The sequence below is a fragment of the Phyllostomus discolor genome, chromosome 4 (genome assembly GCF_004126475.2).
Source record: "Phyllostomus discolor isolate MPI-MPIP mPhyDis1 chromosome 4, mPhyDis1.pri.v3, whole genome shotgun sequence".
Classification (NCBI taxonomy): domain Eukaryota; kingdom Metazoa; phylum Chordata; class Mammalia; order Chiroptera; family Phyllostomidae; genus Phyllostomus; species Phyllostomus discolor.
Window position 1 is genome coordinate 107840611 of NC_040906.2, and position 19625 is coordinate 107860235.

General features: G+C 40.3%; 2 protein-coding genes across 3 annotated transcripts in view; one reads left to right on the forward strand and one right to left on the reverse strand.

Annotated features, from left to right (window-relative positions):
* Window positions 1-11428, forward strand: part of UHRF1BP1 (UHRF1 binding protein 1) — a 73017-nt gene extending 61589 nt beyond the window's left edge. The window contains exons 16-21 of the mRNA XM_028509257.2: window positions 2482-2636; window positions 2713-2863; window positions 4622-4884; window positions 5373-5481; window positions 5608-5714; window positions 6109-11428. Coding sequence (XP_028365058.1) covers window positions 2482-2636; window positions 2713-2863; window positions 4622-4884; window positions 5373-5481; window positions 5608-5714; window positions 6109-6234 — 911 coding nt within the window. The 3' untranslated portion in view covers window positions 6235-11428. The remainder of the gene's footprint in view (window positions 1-2481; window positions 2637-2712; window positions 2864-4621; window positions 4885-5372; window positions 5482-5607; window positions 5715-6108) is intronic.
* A 206-nt stretch (window positions 11429-11634) lies between these two features.
* TAF11 (TATA-box binding protein associated factor 11) lies at window positions 11635-18824 on the reverse strand. 2 transcript variants are annotated; one of them, XM_028510874.2, is made up of 5 exons: window positions 18475-18780; window positions 15688-15836; window positions 13369-13456; window positions 12943-13039; window positions 11635-12271 (listed from the first exon to the last, which is right to left on the reverse strand). In XM_028510874.2, the coding sequence occupies exons 1-5, from the start codon at window positions 18643-18645 to the stop codon at window positions 12141-12143; spliced, it is 636 nt and encodes a 211-aa protein (XP_028366675.1). In that variant the 5' UTR covers window positions 18646-18780; the 3' UTR covers window positions 11635-12140. The 2 variants fall into 2 exon arrangements, with proteins under 2 accessions (XP_028366675.1, XP_028366676.1); XM_028510875.2 differs by lacking the exon at window positions 12943-13039 and having other exon boundaries at window positions 12215-12271; window positions 18475-18824.
* Between the last annotated feature and the right edge of the window lie 801 nt (window positions 18825-19625).

The following is a 19625-nucleotide window of genomic DNA, read 5'->3' on the forward strand; positions in this document are numbered from 1 at the left end:
GCAAATGGAGAAACTGAAGTGTCTGGTATGAAGGCAGAAGCTAGGGGACATTTTTCTCCCAGATGGAAAAGAGGGCAGAGACCATTATCCCTTTTCTTTTTCTTTATTGATTATGCTATATAGTTGTCCCAATTTTTCCCCCTTTTCTCCTTCACACAGAACCCTCACTCCCTCAAGCAATCCCCACACCATAGTTCATGTCCATGGTATTAGCTCTACCTAATACATAGATACAAACATAGAAAGTCTGCCAAAATGGGGAGACAAAGAAGCATGGTGCAAATGAAAGAACATATCAAAACTCCAGAGGAAGAACTAACAAAATGGAGATCAGCAGTCTGTCAGAAGTAGAGTTCAAAACATTGGTTATAAGGATGCTCAAAGAAGTTAGTGAGGACCTCAGCAGCACAAAAAAAGATATCCAGTCAGAACTGAAGGATACACTAATTGAAATAAAGAACAATCTACAGGGAAACGACAGTAGAGTAAATGAAGCCGAGAATAAAATCAATGATTTGGAACATAAGGAAGCAAAAAACAACCAGGCAGAACAAGACAAAAAAAGAATCCAAAAAAAAATGACAGTGAAAGCAACCTCTGAGACAACCTCAAGCATTCCAACATTCACATCATAGGGGTCCAGAAGAAGAGAAAGAGCAAGAGATTGGAAATCTATTTGAAAAAATAGTGAAAAAAACATAACCTTCCCTAATTTGGTAAAGGAAATAGACACACAAGCCCAGGAGGCACACAGTATCCCAAACAAGATGGATTCAAAGAGGCCCACTCCAAGACACATCATAATTAAAATGTCAAAGGTTATAGAGAAAGACAGAATCTTCAAAGCAGCAAGAGAAAAGCAATTAGTTACCTTCAGGGGAATTCCCCTAAGACTGGTAGCTGATTTCTCAAAAGAAGTTTTTCAGGCTGGAAGGAATTGGCAAGAAATATTTAAAGTCACGAAAAGTGGGAACCTATAGCCATGATTGCTCTACCCAGCAAAGCTATCATTTAGAATCGAAGGGCAGATAAAGAGCTTCCCAGACAAGAAAAAACTAAATGAGTTCATCATCATCAAACCATTATTATATGAAATGTTAAAGGGACTTACTTAAAAAAAAAAGATCAAAACTATGAACAATAAAATGGCAATAAATACATATCTATCAACAATTGAATCTAAAAAACAAGCAAACAAGAACAGAGACAGAGTCATGGATACAGAGTGTTTTTTGTTGGTTGCCAGCTTGGGTGTGGGTATGGGGGTGTGGATGAGGACATGAGGGGATTGAGAAGTATAAATATGTAGTTTACAGAATAGCCTTGGGGATGTAAAGTACAGTATAGGAAATGGAGTAGCCAAAGAACTTATACGCATGACCCATGGACATGAACTGTGGTATGAAGATTGCCTGAATGAGTCAGGTGTGCTGGGTGGAGAGGGGCAAAGGGGGAAAAATTGGGACAACTGTAATAGCATAATCAATCAAATATATAATTAAAACAAGAAAAATAATAAAGTGATGCATAAGAGAAAAAAAAAGAATGCATAGTCATTCTTTTTTCACACATACTTTTGCCCATTTACCTTCCTCCCATATTATTTTGAAGCAAATTCCCAATATAACACTTTATCCATAAATATTTTTATTATGCATCTTTAGAGAATACAGACTTTTAGTTATAAAAGACATATAAATTTACCATCTTAACTATTTTTAACTATAATTTAGTTGGCATTAAGTACATTCAAATTTTGTGCAACCATCACTATTAAGCATCTCCAGAACTCTTCATCTTGAAAAAAATGAAACTGTACCCATTAAATAGTAGTTAGTCACTCCCTCCTTCTCTAGTCCTTGTTAACCATCATTCCACTTTCTCTCTGAATTTGACTACTCTAGGTGCCTCATATGAGTGGCAGCACACAGTACTTGTCCTTTTGTGACTGGCTTGTTTTACTTAACGTGACATCCTCAAGCTTCATTCACATTGTAGCATGTCAGAATTTTCTTCACATTTTGTTAATCCATTTATCCATCCATGGACACTTGGGTGGCTTCTATTTATAGATTTTTTTTTTAAGATTTTATTTATTTATTTTTAGAAGGGAAGGGAGGGAGAGAGAGAGAGAAACATCAATGTGCAGTTGCTGGGGGCCATGGCCTGCAACCCAGGCATATACCCTGACTGGGAATTGAACCTGCGACACTTTGGTTCACAGCCCACGCTCAATCCACTGAGCTACGCCAGCCAGGGCGTTATTTACAGACTTTTTAAAAATTAGGCAAAATACCATTATCACACTTAATAATTAACAGTAATCGCTTAAGTTCATCAAATATGTAGTTAGCCTTTGTGTTTCCAGTTGTCTCATAAGTGTCATAATTGTTTTGTTTTTATAGTTGTCATTGTTTTTAGAGATTGTATTTGAACAAAAGTTTTTGACTTTCAAACTCTTTTGTTGTCTTTCTTTTGCAGAGTCTGGCCCAGAATCTCTTCCATCAGGATCTCTTCCAAATGTCTTGGACAGTGCCGGTGTTCAAGGGATCCCTGTTGTGGATAGTTATGGCCAGGGGTCACCGGAGGCCAACAGCTTTGTCTCACCCAGTGGGGAAGACCTCAGTCTTTACCCGGTCAGTTTTCTTCTCTGCAGAGGGTAGGCTGTAGGCTGGAAGCTCAGGACTCAGCTAAGAGAGTTTCCTTTTCCAGGTCTCAGTTCTGGTTCTGAAGGTGAATGAAATATCTTTTGGGATTGAGGTACGTGGTGAGGACCTGACTGTGGCCCTGCAAGCAGAGGAACTGAGCCTCCAGCAGCTGGGCACCGTGGGCCTCTGGCAGTTTCTGCATGGACAGTGCCCAGGTGAGGATGGCATCATTCCAGGAGAGCTGGTGGGATTCGTGTGGGGCAGCCACAGCTTAACTGGCTCCTATCGCTGCTCCGGAGGCAGCTGCCCTAGCCAAGCCCTTGGCCCTTCTCTCCAGTAACCATTAGGGGGAGAAAGAACTCTAACAAAGCTCTTTCTTGCCAGGAGCTTCCTGGAGCTCTTTTCTGGGGTTTTTCATTCAATAGGTTATTCTCCACGTTTATTTCCCACATGCTCCTTAAGCTTATACACGAAGATAGTGTCCACTTACTGTTTGTATGGCAGCTAATGTCAAATTATATCTGACCAGGGAACTTCTGTCATTCAGATAAAGTCCTTTGATATGAATTATCATTTGTATCATAAAAGATGACAAGGTAAATCTGGGCTTGTGCTACATGTTTCACTTAAAAACATCATTTTGCAAAATATTGAGTAAATACTAATGAATATTACAAAATATATGTAAGGCATAAAAAAGAACAATATAATGAGTTCATGTTTAATAAATAAAACATAGAGTTTAATAAATAAAACAGTACCATTAACTTTGAAGCCCTGGGAATTCCTCTCCTGAACCTTCTTCTGCCTCTAAGCTGTCAAAGGGAATCATGGCATCCTGAAGTTTGTATTTATCATTCTCTTGCTTTATAATTCTTCCACATGTGTTTGTATCAATGTGATTTTTAGCTTTGCAGAGTTTTCAGTTAGTGATTTGCTTCTTTAGAGTAACATGATATTCTTTACATGCTTCTAGGTTATTGAGTTAGCTATAACCCATTTTCACTACTATATAATATTCTATTGCACAGGTGGCAAACACAAGGCTGTGGACCATCCTCCATCTTGTTTTATCCAGCCAAGCACCTTGTTTCTACCTGGCAGCAGCGCCAAGCTCCTTGTCCCTAGTTAAGGAGTAGTTACATTTATACAGTCCTAAAATTACATGGCAGCCACGTGGCCTCTGGTGAAAATGAGTTAAACACTCCTATTGTATAAATATACTACCTTTTTTGCTTTTTTATTTTTTAAAGGTTGTTTGCTTTTCTTCTTAAAGATTTTATTTATGTAATTTTAGAGGGAAAGGAAGGGAGAAAGAGAGGGAAAGAAACATTAATGTGTGGTTGCCTCTTGTATGCCCCGTATTGGGAACCTGGTCTGCAACCCAGGCATGTGCCCTGACTGGGAATTTAACCAGCAAGCCCTTGCTTTGCAGGCTGGCACTCAGTCTACTGAGCCCTGCCAGCCAGGGCCTTTTTATTTTGCTTTTTTAAAAACAGCCTTATTGAGATATGATTTCAAGTTGTTCCATATCCTTGGCTATACCTGAGATGGTTCTTCATGAAGTTTTGAGATTAGCATAGATCCTGCTTGGCTTTATCAGGGAGACTTAGGTTTACATGAGGAGACCAAGACTTGAAGAAAGGAAGAGACATTCAAATTTAGCAGAGTTGAGGGTTCTGTGTTTTCAGAGCTTTTTGGCTCTTTTATGGTCGAAATCCCCTTTCTATGGGCATTATAGCAAAGTAGCTAAGCCCATGGTCTTTGCAATCAGGCAGCTTGTGTTCAAAGTTTATCCTTGCTATTTTAGGTCTTGTAACTTTGGGCAAGTTATTCTCTGTGCCTTAGTTCCTTCATCTCTAAAATGAGAGGGTGATAACACTTTTGTCATAGGGTTGTTATGGATATTAAATACATGTAAAGTGCTTAGAACAGTCCCTGTTAATTAATGTTTTCCTTTTGTCTTCTCAAAGGTACGCACTTTCAAGAATCCTCAGCTTTGAAGACTTGCCACATCAGGCCAGCTGTGGGCCTTCGCTTTGAGGTGGGGCCTGGTGCAGCTGTTCATTCCCCACTGGCCACGAAGAATGGCTTTCTGCATTTGTTGCTTCAAGGATGTGACCTTGAGCTGGTCACTTCTGTGCTCAATAGCCTGGGGCCCTTCTTAGAGGACGAGGAGATTCCGGTGGTAGTTCCCATGCAGATTGAGCTCCTGAACTCCAGAATCACCCTAAAGGTGAGAGGACAATGATTAAAATATAAAAAAAAGAGAGAGATTATATGGTAGATACAAAAAAAAAAAGGTGAGAGGAACTTTTGGGTTTTACCCTAGACTTTGTCAGGCAAGGAATTCTTTCAGTGACAGCTGTTAAGCTCTTGCCTTCTCACTTTAAAATGTGGCGAGGATCACGTGAGTAAATGCATATTAGCATTCTTTGTCAATGTTATAGCAGTACATAAGTATGTGTGGCTGTCAAAAAATCCTGGGTTCAGATCAGGAGACCTTATCCGTAGCCCTGACCTTGTCTTTGGCATACAGCATGACTATGTGCAATCCCTGGTTTATCTGATCCTCAGTTTCACATCTCTCGAATGGGACAGACTCAATTATGTGTCTCACACCTTGCAAGTATGGATAAACAATGATACTGAATGGTAGAAGCATGGGTTGTTACCTAAATTGCTCTGGTTGGGGGCATCATGCGCTTTTCCTCTTTCCTGCAGGATGACATCCCCCCCATCTACCCGACGTCCCCAGGCCCCATCCCCATCACTCTGGCCATGGGGCATGTTGTGCTGAAGAGGAGTGATGATGGTGTGTTCCATGTAGGCGGTGAGTTGGGCTCGGCAGCCCCCTGGCTTCTCTGCCTTTTTTCTCCTGTATGGGAATAGGCGACAACTAGGAATTGTCTGCATGTTGACAGCAATTTGTCATGTAGAACCTTTACTTTTTTCCCAGTTGCTGATCAGGACAGAACATCAGCCGAAGTATCTAAAAGTGAAAAGAGACAGCCCCCAAGAGAACAGGTGTTCTTGGCGCCCACAGGGGAGGCTTTTGGACAGCAGGTGAGGACCTAACTGAACAGTACCTTTCCCATACACCCTTAAGGACTGTAATCACAGAAGCTGATAAAATCCACAAGGCTTAGAAGGTTTCTTGTGCTGTGTACAGATGGGCTTCTGTCACCTGGCAGCAGCCTCCAGAAGTGATGAATAGAGAATGTAAATTAGGAGCTAGAGGTGGATGGGTGCGGATCACATATTCTGCCTGTTGCTGTTCCTGTGTCTGATAAACTCTGGACAGGGGATTAGGCTGTTAGGAAAAAATCTAACTGGGTTCTGTTGATCATTGGCCAAATTTACAGATCTTTCTGCTTGAATTCTTCCACCTTGTTCCCCCCCTTTTTTTCCAAGGTGTGTTACCGTATTCATTAATTGTGAATTACTTATTGTTCCTTAGGTGAAAGAATTGACTGCCCTACAAAAGGAACTGATAGAAACTAAACAAGCATTGGCCAATGCCAACCAGGATAAAGAAAAACTTCTTCAGGAGATTAGGAAATATAACCCCCTCTTTGAGCTCTGATAGCAGTGGCTCAGCTGTCTGTGCCAAGGAGAGAGGAGATCACCAGCAATACCACCACCTATGACAGAAGCAGCCTCCAGTGTGGAATGAGTAGGCTTAGGATGCCAGAGGAACCTGGGAGTGCTTAACTCCTTTCTGCCAGCTGTTCTAACTTGGATGGCAGATCGGGCAAAGCATGACCACGTTCCAGGAAATCGGGAGCAGTTTTGTGCGTGGCTGAAGCATCATGTCTTGCCTAGATAAAGCCTTTTGGTCCTCTGCACACTAGGTGGAATTTTCTCTACACTGTAGGGCCATGTCACCACGTGGTTCATGACAGAGACATTTGCTTCCTCCACAACCTGTGTGAACAAGGAAGAGTACTCACCTCCTCAGTCACCCACAGAGCCACCAAAGATTCTATGTCCTAGAGCTTCCTGTAGCAGACCTGAACAGTCTGTGGCCTGAGTTCTGGCCACGGTAGTAGAGTGGAACAGGAAACAGCCAGTAGAGGCACAAGAATAAAGGAGACCGGGACCCTCCTTGTTTTAGAAAGGGAACCAAGCTTATATAATTTTGATTGATAATACAATCAGATTTTTCAGGGTTAAGCTTCCTTTGTTCTGCTTTGATTATTGTGATGCTATGGTAGAAAGTGAACAACAGTAATGGCTCAGTTATATTATCTTTCCTTTCTGCAACACAATTTATTTGAAATTTAAGTCAAGAGAAAAGTACTCACTCTGAGCTAGGTTGAAGGCGTGATGACACGGTAGGGATCAATAGGGAGCTTGATTCTGAGCCCCAGGTGCCCAGCTAGAGTCCTGAGTCTGTTCCATGGCTGTACCTCAGAGGTGATTTCTCTGTCTTCCTGGGGACCTTAGCACATCTGTTTCCCCGGCACGATGACTTTCTACCAGCACTCTCCTCAGCACTTGGTTTGGGAGCTGAAAATGTGTTTTAAACTGTAACAAACATCTCAACCTGTTGCATCTCACTCCCCTCCATCACTCTGGTTTTTTAAAATCATGTAATTTTGACAAGTTAAAAAAATACCCTTCAGTCTATCTAGATTTTGCCCCTGCCCCCCAAAAGTGCAATTTCCTCCTTTTTAAAACCTAATTCTTCCCTAACACTCTACCTTCATTTGTAATGTTTTGTATACTTCAAGCTGTGTTAAGTGGACAGAAATTCATGGGCTAACTCAGCTTGAATTGGCAGGATGGAGAGCGGGACAGCTAGTGAACTAGTGACTTAGTAGCGTCAGTAAAGTCTTAATCATGTATGACCTATTGAAGGAAAGATAAAATGGTTTCCCTATGGGGAATAATGCCTGACTTGTATGTTGTAGATTTTTGATGATAAACAGAAACTTGTTCAGGAATGAACAAGATATAATTTGTTCAGACTTTTAAAGAACTTGGCAAGTTCTTCATTAAGGCAATTTTAAAAGTATCAGTTACTATGAGATTGTGGGAATATTTTGTCATGCTTAGAGACTTCAGAATAAACATCTTTCTTGAGAGAATGTTAACAGGGGAAGTTCTTACTGGTTGATGCTTGGGTTAACCTCATTTAAGACTTTTATAAAAAGCCCAAAAGTAGGATATTACAATGCAATCATATTGCACTACTTCCAGGCATTGAAAGGTAAACCAGAAGAGACTTAAAAAAAGAAAAGAAAAGAAAAACTGCAGAAGGGCCACAAGCCAGACTGTGAGAACTAAGGAAAATGACAGGTGAGGTTTGGGCTAGGTAAATGTGAAGTAATGCACTTACAGAAAAATCAGCAGCTGACGAGGCAGTGAGCTCTGTCAGCGCCCAGGAAGGAAACCCGGGCATTCCATTGCTGAGAGGGGGTGGGGTCAGTGTGCTGCTGTGGCCAAAAGCGCAACTGCATCACCAGGAAGGGTGCGTGGAGACAACACAGAATATGGACTTAACGCACAACCATGCTAGTGTCTTAAGTTATCTGTGCACTTCAGACAACCTTACTTATAAAATACAATAGCAAAAGTTACCAGGGGGTAAAAGGCATTTAGATGAGGACACATTTTTAAAAAGTTGGCTCCAATTCTGGAATGATGAAAGCTGAGGGTAGTGTTCGATCAAATACACAGTCAAGAGGAAGGACATGTTCACCCAGTCCTGAAATACGACCTCTAGGGCTCTACCTCATAGCCTTAGGTAAAAGAAAGCATTTCCTATAGCAAATCAGAAACTTAAGGAGTTCCTCGTCCAAGAAGTGGTGCTGGCAGAAACTATGCATGGGTACGAGAGGGTAGGGAGTCCTGGTATGGGTTAGGCCTCCCAAAAGGAACTACCAACGACCAGGGCTGTTCGGTGAAATACAAATGAGAGGCTATCTGCTTCCCTCCACAAACTCCCCATTAACTTGATGCTTCTTTCAAAGGCAGGGTGGTGAACAAAATAGATCACTGGTCCTCTCAAGTGTGGAATTTCTAATGTTATTGGAAGAGGAAGAAGGAGATTCAGTAGCTGAAAAATGGAAGTATTCAACCTTAGGCTCACTTGAATTGGTTTAAAATCACTCTGATTGTCCTTCCCTTCCTCTCCTCCCTGAGCCACAATATGTCTCTGGCATCCATCCATGCAAGGAACATACCTAATAGGCATTTCCTGGTATAGATTCACCTTACACCTGTGCTTGGTGGAAGGCAATAGAAATAAATCCAGGCAGTACCAAGGCTAACTGCCTCCCCCTCCTCCTTAAAAGCCAGAGCTCAGTCAGGTGTCTGGGCTCTCTGGAGTTCTTGCCCACGTGGAATGGAGCCCTAAATTTCACTTCCATTATGTGGCAGCTTTGGCCATTTTGTCTTGAAATCGTCCCTCAGGAAATGTAGGGATCATTTGTCCCATGGAATTTTAGAAAAAAATCATCTTGTATAACTTTATACTTCTATTCAATGGGAGAATGAAGTTCTTTTTTTTTCATAATGAAATGTGAATTGGTTGATTATTCTCAGGATAAATGTAAAGGAAACAAATTGAAGGAAAAAATAAGTGTCAGCTCCTTTGAATTGCTTCTGATTTCTGCCTTGGAGCTGGAAGACTCTGTGAACAAGAAATAATACCTCAAGAAAACATCTGGAGTGATGAGAGTACCACTGTCCCTCAAAGACTCCAGCCACTGTCCATCACTGTTTTAGCTGTGAGACATTTACAACTGTGTGTCATCCATCTGTGACTGCCTAGACTTCCTGTTGACATGGATGTATTAGAGATACTCTTTAGTGCATATGGACTGGTTTAAATCTCTTAGGTGAGCTACAGGGATGGTTGTCAACTTCAAATTGTGTTTTCAACTCACTGGAAATTAACCTAGTTTCTTTGACTTAAGACAGAAGGCATGGATTCTATGCTTGTGTTGGCTGCTTTTTGCTGTATTTTTAATCTGATTCTGATTTTGCCATGGGCTTCAACCTTATCCTTTCTCATGGTTCTAAAAGGAATGGTTCCTCTATATGGAATATACAAGGAGTGAACACCAGCCCTCACATGCAAAGGGGACCCTCCCCCCCCCCAAGAAAACACTGGAACTTATAAAAAATTGTGTATCCTTACATGTTTAAACTTCAGTCACCTTCAAAGTACTAGTTGATGCAATATACCTATCAAGACATTTTCTCCGCTGCTCAACAGTTTCTGTACTCATTGATTTTGATGCCTGTTAGTGCTGCTGTTGTTTTTTTGTTTCACCTCTTCCACATCGGCAAAATGTTTCCCTTTGAGGATTTTTTTTATCTGGGGGGAAAAAAGTCACTCAGGGTGACACTGAGTGAGTAGGTAGGGTGTGGTATGGGGGTCATGCCATTTGTGGTCCAAAACTGCTGAACACTCAGTACGGTGTGGGCAGGTGCTCTGGTAAATCACCCATGATGAAATGGGCAAGTGCATAGAAAGTCTTCAAAAAAAAATTCACTCTAGCTGAATGCAGCCTCTCACAACACCAACTGGTCCACTGATACAGATGGGTTCCTAGAACACTCACCTAGTGGGGGAAGCCTGTACTATAAGAGGCCTGCTCTCCAGAAGATAATTAGTTTTTTTTTTGGTCCCCCCTTGTATCCCATAATTTAAATGCTTTCATTTAACCCATTTAATTAGTTTCCCCTTAGTTCAGGAGGGTGGTGGAAAGGTAGTTTGAAATATCACTGTGGTGATATGGGAACTTTCCATTCCAACCTTTACATTAAGGGCTTGTTTTTCCTCCTTTATAGTTAATACTTGCCTAAAGTAACACCACAAAACTATGGAAATAACTGAACATTGCTGCACACAGGCCAGTAGGATAACATCTGGTTATTTGAGACCTACAAAAGCTGTGCTGCTGCCTTGTGATTTACCATAGTCATTATTGTTTCAAGAGATTCTGGTGTGATTTACTATCCTTTCAACTAGATCTCGGCTTCCCCACCAGGAGTATTCCTGTTCACCTGTGGCTAGGTATGGATGGTAGCTATTGTTGAATGGGGATTATTTTCCCCATCTCTTACAACAGGAACAAGGTGAAACACCCTTAGATAACCTTCAATGGTGAGGTTTTGCTAAGTGCCCAGACTTGGGATGTGAACTTTCTCCCTTGTTATTTGTAAATTTCAGCCTTATTCAGTATCTCAAATTGCAATAGATACAGTTCCTATAACTTAAAAAAGAATCCTGTTTGAGTTGAGAGAATATCTGTTTTGTTTGTTTTTCCCCAGTTCATTAGTTTTTGGTCAGGATGTAGCTTGAGTCATAATAGTACTTCTTTGGGGAATGCCCCACTGAAGTGTCTTCTCCATTGGTTGAGTAGATGTTAAAGCCATGACTTTAGATACTAAAAGATTTGCCCAACTTTGTGAGTCCAAGCTCTTTCCCCCACTCAGGGTGCTAAACAGAACTGGAATCTTTACTAAGACATGCTCAGGAACGCTTCAGAAGACAACAGCTTCAAAGTCCTACTCCTTGTGACACTGAATGGTAGGAAAGAATTCTTGGGGATTGCCAATTAATACTGTAGCCTTATTACTGCTCATCACTGTCAATAAAAGGTCACTCCATTCCCCTCTATTTGAGGAAAACAATGAGAATGTATCTGATGAACTGGAATACTGGCATTGGGAAATTTTAATATTGCAATATCTAACTAAATTTTGAGTGTACTGGTTCTGTGAACCACCTGAAAAAAGCAAATTAAACTTATTAAACAGTACTGGTTGTGGTATATCTATCTATGAGAAATTTGAAGTATATGGGCTTTTACATTGTTTTTAAGTACTTTCAGTATTCTTTTATGAGATTAAATTTTAATAGGTCTAGTAGAAAGTGGGAAGGGCTCAAATTTTCACATAAAACCTGAGACCAATTTTATTATGACACCAGAATTCCAACCAATTAGAGAGAAAATGAACACACATGTGACAAGTTGGAAAACAATTTAATGGTCACTCACCAAAATCCACAGAAGAATCTTAAATGTTTACAGGGACAAACTATCCCATCATTCCTGTATCTCCATGTCATTCACATTAGGGTATCACAAGTCAAAAGTTTCTGGTTGTTTCATCTACTTAAAACCACATGTAAGAAAAAACCTAAGACACGGCAACTTCAGGCTTCTGTGTAAAACCATCGAAATTGTCTTGGAAAGGTTTTCTCTGTGCAAGCAGCTCCCCTGTCCAGAAGATGCTTAAGGCCCGTGTGCCTTTTTTCTTCCAGCTAACCAAAAGACAGTGAAATGCTTCGAAATGCCTTAAGGTCTCAATACTTAGTCAAGGCAAGCATGAAACAGGCTGCATGGCTTCTAGGTGTGATGAACATCAGTTTTGAGAAAGACATTGAAACCATGGGCAGGTGCACACAGTCTGCAGTCCGAGTCTGGAACCAGTATGTCCTCCAGTATGAGGCCTTTCTAGGCTTTGATCTTAGAAGAAGATGATTTTTTTGTGCTTCGAGTTGGGTATCTGCCCCTTCGACTTTAACCTCCGAACAGCCTCCCTCATATGTTTGGGTTGTAGCGGTGGCATTTCTCCCCACTTCTCACACACATCCAGTGCTAAACACAGGGCGATAAGAAAGTTTCGTTACCACACCAGAGCTTATTCACAACCCTTTGGGTCCTGAAAGTCTCATTACCTCTTCTAAAGCTCGCAAAGAAAATAAACCAAGACATTTTCTCTTAAGAAAATGCTATAAAATGTATCACGTTAGCTTTAGTATAAAATCCCATTATCAGGCTTTATCATAGGCAACAGTTAAAAACAAATCTGCTTAAAAAAATAAAATTTCACCAGCTAGATATTGGTAGTAGGCAGCAACCAAGTTCTTCACTTGATGGGTAGGTGGGTGGTTCCCAAGGGTTGTAACATCAGGGATAACTCCACACCATGCCACACTGGTCAACCCCAGTGACTGCTTTTCTTGTGTCTTTACATTTGACAGCAGAAATGAGCAAAGTTCATTGGAGAAAAATACAGAGTCTGCTTCTGGCAGCCTGGGCTGAGCAGAGGAGATAGGAGGGACATTTCCTAGATGCTTCCTGACTCCCAGTATGGAAACTTTGAAAGAATAATGGTCATGCTCTGCTGAATACAAAGGTTCCCCACCTTGGTCAACTTCTAGTCTAAGTGGAAACTACTACAGGTGCCTTATTAAGTCCCATAGTCTAGATGTTCTTAAAAATAAAGACCATCACAGGTTCAATCCATTATTTATATTGCCACTCACCTTCTTCCACCACTTCCCCGACGAAAACCTTGGAAATACCAGACATTGCAATAACAACATTCTGAGACACAGAGGTGCCAGTGATGGACTGGATCAGCTTGAAAGAAGGACAAAGGCTCTGTGATTAAGTTAGTCAAGGACTGGCTTTAGAAACAAGTACCCATTAGAGCTCTGCACTGGGAAAGTGTTTACTAAACACTGGATGCTGAAATTAGGACTAAAGCAAGGATTCTGTTTGTTGAAACCCTATGGCTGGAATAGAAAACTGCAACTGGTCAGATTATTGAGGGACATGCTTTAATTTTCCCACCTAAATGATCCACCAATTTGCCTAACACCTCATTTCCAAATGCCATTGGAGAGAACTCTGGAGTCTAGTTCAGTTCTCTTAGCTGATGAAAAAGAAGTATGATAGTCCATCCTTACCCTTTTAATGGCTGCCTTGGGGAAAGCTGACCGGCGATACATTTCATAACGGTTCAGCTGCTCCTCAGAAAAAGAAGAAACCAGGATTCTAGACAAAGATTTAGGTGTAAGTTCATTTATAAGAAAGAATGCTTAAAATATATTATTCAATCAATAAAATCAAATGTCAATTACAAAATGAATTCTCAAGGGGTCAATATTAGGTTTAGTGTCCATAGGGATGAAGGTAAAGTATTTCTCTTAAGGAACGTGAGTGAAAAACAACTTCATTTCTTACTTCATTAAGAACAAAACAACAATGTCGGGTCATTCTATCGTACTATATATATTGGGTTTTCAGCACTGGACTCTCTCCCCATAATGGTGCCTTACTACACATTATGGAAAAAATTTAATGTATAAATTTATATTCATTCCAGTAGTTTTTCTAAAAGTATATTTTATTGATTATGCTATTAGAGTTGTCCCATTTTTTCTCCCCTTTATTCCCTTCTCACTTGCATTCCCCCCCTTAGTTCATGTCCATGGGTCATATATATAAGTTCTTTGGCTTCTCCATTTTTTATGCTATTCTTACCACCCCCTGCCTATTTTGTACCTACTATTTATGCTTCTTATTCAAACCAGTAGTTTTTAACATTAATAGATTAAGGAGGAAAATATTTGTAAAATATATGGAAAAGCTTTAATACTCTGTATAGGAATTCTTTCAAATAAATAAAAAGATGGCCACATCAATTTTTGAAAATGAGCAAAGGACATGAATAGAAAATTTACAAAAATACCAATGGTCAGTAAATAGAAGAAAAAATTAATCTTCACTATTAAAGAAATTAAAATGATAAACTAAAACAAGATAACATTTCTCACAAGACTGACGAGTGTTGAAAAGAATGGTGCCAATGAGACCGGGAAGACAGAAACTCACACATGCGTGTGGATCATGGAGTGGGACGGCCCATTTGGAGAATTTAGAAATATGCAAAAAAATCCTTTGAAAATATTTGTACTATTTGAACTAGCAATTACACTCCTGGTTTATTTTAGGAAGCAAATGGACAAGTATGTAAAGATATGCTCAAAATATTTTATCATAATGTTGTCAAAAGAAAAAAAATCCAAAACACTAGAACAGCCGCAGGTGTTGGTTAAACTAGGTAGTTCATCCACACAATACAATACAATGTAGCCATGAAAAAATAATGATTTGCAGACATATTTACTAACATGAAAATATTTTGCAATATATATCAAACATTAAAAAATATGAAAAGGTATATACCCTAGATAAACTCTCAGTAGTAGAATTATACATAATTATTTTTTTTAAGATTTATTTATTTTTAGAGAGGGAAGGGAGGGAGAAAGAGAGAGAGAGAGAAACATCAATGTGTGGTTGCTGGGGGCCATGGCCTGCAAGCCAGGGATGTGCCCTGACTGGGAAACGAGCCTGCTATACTTTGGTTCTCAGCCTGCACTCAATCCACTGAACTACACCAGCCAGGGCTTAATTATTTTTTCTATATTCTCTGAATTATTTGCAATGAGCCTTCACTTTTACAATCAGAAGATACAATGAAGCTATTTCCATTTAAAAGAAAATTATGACCTAGATGTACAGTTACTGACATGCAACACATTTACCATATTTAATGTGAAAAAAAGGGTTACAAATAGTACTTAACACTTTTGAAAATTTTAATTTATAATTATATAGGTGTGGGCAAAAGTAGGTTTACAGTTGTAATACAAGTGAAAATACAGTAATAATAATACAAAAGTATAAACTCTGGATAAATAAATGGTGATGGAGAAAAAAAATAAACTGTGTCTCATGTACTCACAACTGTAAACCTACTTTTGCCCACCTCTGTATGTATAGAAATTTTTTGGAGGATATACTTCAAAATATTAACAGTGTTTATCTTGGTGATATGGTGATATTTTCTTTTACTTATTTATATCTTCTATGATATACCAATGTATAATTGCTTTATTTTCTTCAAGTTCATAAAAAAATTAAAGGTCAGGAAAAATTTACTAACTTTGTATGGTTAAGTTAGCATCTTTTTTTTATATATATATTTTTAAAGATTTTATCTATTTATTTTTAGAGAGGGAAGGGGGGGAGAAAGAGAGAGAGAGAGAAACATCAATGTGCGGTTGCTGGGGGTCATGGCCTGCAACCCAGGCATGTACCCTGACTGGGAATCGAACCTGCGACACTTTGGTTCGCAGCATGCGCTCAATCCACTGAGCTACGCCAGCCAGGGTTCAAGTTGGCATCTTTCAATGGGGAAAGATCAGAAAGTAACTTACTGCATCTTCTGAATCTCATCTTCGTCCACTTTCTGCTTCTTCTCTTTCTTTTCTTTGGTGTCTATTTTCAGTTTTTTGGCTGCGGGGGTGAGTAATGATGAATCTTCCCTTTCAACCGCTGTTAAATCTGAGAAGTCCTGACTCTTGAGCTGAGAAGGTAAAAGAAACGCTTTTATATATCTGGCCCACTTTCCAGACCTGGGCAAGGTAAGAAAACATCATTCTCATTAACAGCACAACAAATCCATTTATTCAGTAGCTTTCTGCTTCTAGGCACTGGCTGTGCCATCAAGTGGAGGAAACACTATCTGTCCTAAAGAAGTTTATAGCCCAGCTGTGGAAAGAAAACTAGCTAAAAATCCAGTTCTCCAGTTTGGCTATGGTCATAGCTCCCATGTCTGTTTCACAAGGGCAACAAAATGCCAAGGGTCATGAAAACCTCTCTTCCCCTGAGCCCCTCCCTGAACCTCATTCTTTAGGGGAGAGGTCAGAAAAGTCCTTTCCATCTAGCAGTTCTTCTGTCTCTAAATCTGTAGATTTCTTTATTCGTGATGATTCCATGTGGAAAGAATATTTAAAAGGAGGCATCTTCTCATCAAAAGTGTTTCTTTGAATTTGGAACATTTAAGTGAGCTTCTCCCACATGTAGTACTCTTTTCTTCCTATCTTTTAATCCTACTGTATCATACACATATTCACCATACTGAAACCTTCTTGATGATAGGCTTTCTCTTACCATTTATCTCTCCCACACTAAAGCTTTTGACATCACACTAGATGTTTAATGTCTGGTTAATAACAAAATAAAAAATCAAAATCCAAGCTTCATCTCCTCCAACTTAACTTACAATCTAAGGATATATCAAACCTCATTAATGGGATTTAACCTTTTTTCCCTAAAAGAGGAACTCATGTTTAAATTCAGAGAGATGTGTGGCCCTGACTGATGTGGCTCAGTGGGTTGGGTGACGTCCTGCAAACAGAAGGGTCTCTGGCTGGATTCCACGTCAGGGCATGTGCCTGGGTTCCAAGTCAGGTCCCTGGTTGGGGTTGTGTGAGAGGCAACTGACCGATGTTTCTCTCCCTCTCTTTCTCTCTCCTTTCCCCTCTCTCTAAATATAAATTAAATAAAAAAAATAAAGTCAGAGGAATATGAGAAGTAGGTGAAAGTGAGGGTAGTTTATGTTCAGCAACCTCTTCAATTTCTTCTCCAGTTACTGATTTATACAAGTTTTCTAATCTCCTTGTGATTCAATTTTGGTGATTTATATTTCCCTTTTAAAAAATAAGCTATTTCTCTTAGATATTTAAATTTAATTGGCTTATATTTAAATATTAAATTTTCTTATAACTTTAAAGATCTCCATATCAGCACCTATAGCTCTTTCTTATTTCATAATGTTGTACATTTACACTTTAAATAACCAGGTCTCTATTATTTCTTATGTTTTTAGGCATTTGTTCATTAATATCTACTTTTATTTTTTATTAACTCCTTGTTCCTACATTCTTCTGGTCTATTTTGTTCTTTTTCTGGTTTCTTGAGCTGGGGGCTTATTTTCAAAATCTCCTGCTTATTAATAGAAACATGTATGGCTATGAATTTCTCTTCAAACAAGGTTTTGATCAAACCTCACAGGATTTGATGTCGTGTCTCTTTGTTAATTTCTTTAATCTAAGGGCTATTTAGAAAACTGTTTAAAATGTCCATGTGGTAGTTGTTCTTTTGGGGGGGGCAGAGTGGGAGCCTTTTGTTGTTAACTTCAAGTTTATTGCACTGTACTAACAGGATGTGACCTGTTATGATAACTCCTTCTAAGGATTTTTGTTTTTCTGTGTGGTCAGGTATATGGTCACTTTTTAAAAGTGTTTCAGAAGCATAAAAAAAAAGAATGATATCTTCCATTGAATGCATTTCTGTGTGTATTGAGCTCTCTATTGGACTATGCTAATTATTCTTCAAATCCTTTCTGTCCTTGAGATGTTTCAAAGATTCCTTCTTAAAATAGTTTCATCATATTGTTTTTTTTTTTCCTAAAAGTTCTCACTTTATACATTTGATGCAACTTTACGCTCTGGAAGGCTGTTTCCATTTAATCCAATATCCTTCCGTGATTTCTTTAAGTCCCTTACATAGAAGCTCTAATACCCCGAGATTCTATCCCCAGGAGTGGAACCTGGAGAACACTGAGATTCTGCTCCCCTGACTGATGCTCGGCCAGGCAACACTACTGAGCTTTTGGGGTGGCACGATTGATGGTTGTGGTGTGTTTATGCTATAGAGAGATCCTTGACATTGGCAGCAATTAATGTCCCAAAAGAGTAAGAACGTGATTACACTAGTAACTCCCTCAGCTTCCCTTTAACGATTCTGCAGCCTATAACACAGCTATGACGACGAAGCAACATCTAAGAGAAAACATGTTGCTCTGAAAAGGATTCTAGGAATCCTGGACTAGCTCTTGCAGTGTCTCAGGGTGACATCGGATCCCAATTTCCTCATCAGGAAAACCAAGAGGCTATTTAAAACTCCCTTAGAAGTAGCTTTAATAGTCACGGGCAGGAATTAAAAGTACTAACTCAGTGCTTTGGTCTCTGGGACCGAACCAGCACTATAGTTTTGTCTCCTCCCTACACCCCAATCGCCTCCGCGATTGCAGGTCTAGCGGGAGTCGTGGTGAATTCAAATTATCTTAGCCTGGGAGCGGTCAACCAGGAAGCCGGTGGAGCAGCCAGTAACACAATCTCTGGGTACTCCCCAGATTTTATCAACACATCCCTCCCTACCTCGCCTTCCTCAGCCGCAGCTTCTTTCAAGTCTCCATCTGCGTCGCCGTCAGTTTCCTCCGGGATTCCGTCCGTGTCCGTAGCCCCGGAGCTCCCGGGAGCAGCGGCCGTGTCGTCGGATGCCCCTGTCTCTCCACCTTTTTCCGGAGGCGACTCGCAGGCATTATCCATCGCCGCGAGAAGGGAGGGGAGATCGCGGTGCTGTCACACGCAGGACCTCCGCACCGCTGGCCGCACGGCAACCCAGGCGCTTCCTGTCGCGCTGCGATGACATCACACCTACTGCTCCTCCGAGGGTCATTTTGAGGCGCGCGTGGAGGACTTCGGACTCCCTCATAACTGTTGTTTTGTGGTGGTGGGGAGAGAGAAAATGGAGGAGGGTACGGATTTCAGTTTGCGGAATTCCCATCCTGGGAAGCCACGCTTTGTAAAGGAGTGCTGCGTTGTTTACCGAGGAACTTCTATTTCCTCCCCGCCTTTCTAAAAACGAAATATTAATTAACTCCTTCCCTAACCTGCTTTTCTCAGACTAGTTTGGGGATAGGAGAAAATGCAATTCCGTCGTATGCGCTCGTTGCGAGGTGCGCCTCCCTTGTAAACTTTCACGCAGGGACTCCGCCGCGTAAGGTTTAATTGTCCTGTGATTACAGAATTGCTAGCGTCTCTCTTCTGTTCCTAGCACTTAAAAGAAAAGTTATATAGCTTGAGCAGAATTTATCCAATCCATTTATTCACTCCACAACTACTGAGCACCTACTTCAAACCAGGAACAGTGCTAGTACCGGAAATACAATATAGTTGATATCCAATTAAATGATTTTTCCAACTCATTAGTACTCAAGGTTCGGGCGGGTTTTCACAAACCTGGCTTTTTATATCAGTTTGGTTAATCTCATCATAAGTAAGGAAACCGCTCTGACTGGTGTGACTGAGTTCGTTGGGTGAGTTCTGCAAAGTGAAAAGTCCCCGGTTAGATTCCCGATCAGGGCACATGCCTGGGTTGTGGGTTCTGTCCCCAGTAGGGGCGTCTGTGAGAGACAACGGATGGATGTTTCCTCTCACACGATGTTTCTCTCCCTACCTTCATCCCTTTCTCTTGCTCTAAAAACAAATAAGATCTATTTTTTTAAAAAGTAAGAGGATACATCCTG